Source organism: Octopus bimaculoides, chromosome 7, assembly GCF_001194135.2.
Source record: "Octopus bimaculoides isolate UCB-OBI-ISO-001 chromosome 7, ASM119413v2, whole genome shotgun sequence".
NCBI lineage: Eukaryota > Metazoa > Mollusca > Cephalopoda > Octopoda > Octopodidae > Octopus > Octopus bimaculoides.
This window is the reverse complement of record NC_068987.1, coordinates 24894012-24897866: the sequence shown is the minus strand read 5'-3', so window position 1 is coordinate 24897866 and position 3855 is coordinate 24894012. Positions and strand designations below refer to the sequence as shown.

The 3855-nt window shown below is 37.6% G+C and overlaps 1 protein-coding gene across 1 annotated transcript in view; it reads left to right on the top strand.

Annotated features, from left to right (window-relative positions):
• Nucleotides 1-3855, top strand: part of LOC106872824 (uncharacterized) — a 54433-nt gene that overhangs the window by 6306 nt on the left and 44272 nt on the right. Inside the window, exon 3 of the mRNA XM_052969142.1 lies at nt 923-1002. Coding sequence (XP_052825102.1) covers nt 923-1002 — 80 coding nt within the window. The remainder of the gene's footprint in view (nt 1-922; nt 1003-3855) is intronic.

Here is a 3855-nt window from a genome sequence, read left to right as displayed (position 1 = left end):
TATATATATATATATATATATATATATATGATGGGCTTCTTTCAGTTTCTGTCTACCAAATCCACTCAGAAGGCTTTAGTCAGCCCTAGGTTATAGTAGAAGGTGCCATGCAATGGGACTGAACCTGGAAGTATGTGGTTGGGGAGCAAGCTTCTTACCACACAGTCATGCGTGTGCCTATATATAACTTTTTGTTTTTTTTATTTCTTTTTTCTTTTCTGAATACTTTATGCAATCAATATATTGAACAGTTTAAATTTGTTGTAACTGTTGCAGATTGGAAGATGATTATATAACCTGTATTAGCTAGGTTTGTGGATTAATTTTAAATGGATTATAAGGCTTATCCATAATCAGGTGAACTCACGGCATAGCACCGTTTACTTGTATGTTTAATTTGTAGCAGAAAATAGTGATGTCCATATGTATAATGAGTCAGTCTAAGGCAGACTGATTGTTCCTAATGTAATATCACTAATGTTTGCCTGATTAACAGGCTGGCTGTCGTTTAATTTCCTTTGTGTAAGTTCATTACATTCTTTATTTCCAAATTGTATTGTTTAGTAATGATGTTTGACATTTAATGTGTTTGGGGTTTGTGATTCATTGGCACTGCTTTTGTAGATGTAAAGGATTTTAACTTTGGTAGAACTAAACAGAACAAACAGCCTTATGTTTGATGCACTGAATTTGTTCATCAACATCCAGTGCATTCAGTAAAGTGGTTGACATTAGGAATGGCATCCAGTTGTAGAAACCATGCCAAAACAGACCATAGACCCTGGTGTGGCTCCTGGCTTTCCCAACTCCTGTGAAACTGTCCAACCCATGCCAGCATGGAAAACAGACATTTGATGATGATGAGGATGTTTTTAAATGTTTTATTTTAGTTTTGTTTTCTTTTTTTTTTTTTTTACAACAGGTTCAGAAGTGAAAGATTTGCAAACAGTTTTAAATGAATCATGTTCTGATGATGGAACACTTCTTCACCTTGCTACAATGGTAGGTTTTCATATATATATATACATACACACATACACACACACACATATATGTATGTACATATGCATGTATAGTGTGTGTGCAGTGTCATCTTAATGCATAGGCGCAGGGATCTCATGGATCTAAGGAGACCAATTCTGATCTGTTTATACTGTGGTTTGCTGTCAGTGAATATATACTATAGTGCCCAGGGGCCTACAATGCTGCTAAGGCAGCTGCGTGTGCGTGTTTAAGTATGTATTGATTTTGATTATGTATTATTGACCCGAAAAGTTATCAGCTGAAATGTTCTCAATGACCCTTCCTTCCACCATGATTTTGTTTTTGTTGTGGAGCAATCCCATGCCAAAGAACTTATTGGGAGTCTACGACTTCTTGTGAGCCAGTGTTCTGCATACTTTATAGATAAGAGTATTTGAAACATGCTGACCCGACAGAATAGTTTCAAAGCTTAGATCCTTGATTTTTTTTTTTTTTTTTTTTTAATATTTATTTCAGCCTCCTGGAAATGTATTCCAAAAGTGAATGTGGTGGTTAAAAAGTTGGCTTTCCGACCACACAGTTTTAGGTTCAGTCCCACTCTGACACCTTGGGCAAGTGTCTTCTACTATATCTCTAGGCCATGTGTGAGTGGATTTGCTAGACAGAAACTGAAAAAAGGCCATGATTTATGTATCAATGTATGTATGTGTTTGTATGTGTGAATATGTGTATGTTTGTGTCTTGTTTTGACACTACATGACAATGAGCAGCAGTATCATACAAGCAGTTTCTGTCATTTCTAATATTCTGCATAAACATGTCCTGGAGAAATTTTGCCTTGCTTAGAAACAATTGAGGGTTGATGACAGAAAGAGCATCCAGCTAGAGAAAGTCTGACTCAGTTAACTCTGTCTGACTCATGCAAACTTAGAAAAGTGAACATTGAACAGTGATGATGATAAATATCACAATTAGTGGACAGATTTTCAGTGGGCTACTCACTGTATTTTTGACAGTGTGAGTTGACAAGAGAGTGTCTGTAAAATGGTTCAGAACAAATATCATAGAATTAATATTATAACTTATCTTTAACTTACTGAGTTTGGAAGAGTGCCCATGATCTTCACAGGCTCTCCAAGACTAGTGAGCTTGATGTTGTTTATGTTCCACTTAAACTGTTGCAGGTGAACACCTGCTGAACAAGAAGATTCCAGAGAGACAATGCTTTGGGGGAAAATAACTGAGCATAGTGGATAGTGCAGGACTAGAGTAGGTGGGTTGGATGCAACAAGGATTACAGGAGGTGGAAAGACATGCAAGCTGGGGATACCTGAATAATGGAAGTATGACACTATCCAGAGACCATTATAGTTGAGATTCCAAAAAGAAAAGAAAATGGAGATAGCATGCCTGTGGACCAGGGGTTATAGACTGTTAGTGATTGAAGATTAGTCAGTCAAATAGCTCTTCACTGGATGCTGTTCATGATGCTTGTGTGCACAGTAGCAGTAGTACTTCCTTGTGGGTCTCACTTGTGTTGTGTACTGTATCAGCAGCTGTTGTGTGCTGTATTTTCTGACCCTGAGGAGAAGGGTCTGTTTTTGGGACTAGCTGAAGTACATGAGTGTGTGCTTGTATATCATCAACATCATCATCATCTTCTATGCTACCATGGGATGGACAGTTTGACAGGAGTTGGTGAGCCAGAGGACTGCACCAACCTCTACTGTCTACTTTGGCATGGCTTTTTCACAACTGGATTCCCTTCCTAATGCCAAATACTTCAGAGTGGACCAGGTGCTTTTTACCAGCAAAATTTTATCTGACCCATGCAAGCATGAAAAAGTAGACATTAAAATGATAATGAATGATTATATATATATATATATATATATATATATATATATATATATATATATATATATATATATATACATACATATATTGGGTTATCCCATAAATAATGCGGTTTTTTCAATTGCATGAACTAAAAGTCAGAGGAGAACGAGATATACTACCTGCATCAACTTGCTATAAAAGCAGGTAGTAATTTTACTTTCTTCTTAGTGCAAGTTTTGGAGCGTGCAGTTTGATTGAAACAGTTATTCTTTCAAAGTTATAACGGAAGTGACAAAGGAGAATATTTGGCATATTTTGCTCTATGAGTTCAATACAGACAACAAAACGTCGGAAAGTGCGAGGAACATTAATGCACTTTATGGGGATCAGACAATAAGTGTAAGTCAGTGTCAATGGTGGTTCCAGAAATTCCAAGCTGGAAACTAGAGCCTAGAAGATGAGCCTCATCCTGGAAGATTTGTAGAGCTCAACGAGGATGTCCTGCAAACCCTGGTGGAACAAAATCCCATTGTAACTGTTGAGGAACTAGCAGAGAAGCTTGGATTCAGTCATTCAATTATTCATCGACACCTGCATGCCATCAGAAAAGTCAGCAAATTGCGTCAATGGGTTCCTCACAAACGTTCCAAGTCTAATCACGTGCAGAGAGTGAATGTCTGCTCTTCTTTGCTGTCACATCTCACGAATTAACCTTTTTTGAATTGAATAGTGACTGGTGACGAGAAATGGGTTCTCTATAAAAATGTCAAGTACCGAAGACAGTGAGTAGGGAAAAGAGAAACACTGGCACCCCAGGCTAAAGAAGGTCTTCACCCACATAAGGTGTTGTTGTCTGTTTGGTGGGATATGAAAGGTTTAGTCCACTTTGAACTTTTAAACTCAAACCAAACAATAACAAAAGAGATTTACTGCGAGCAGCTTAAGTCAGCACTAGAAGAAAAATGACCATCTTTGGTTTCAAGACAAGAAGTGTTCTTCCAACAGGATAATGCTCAGCCACATACAGTGCAG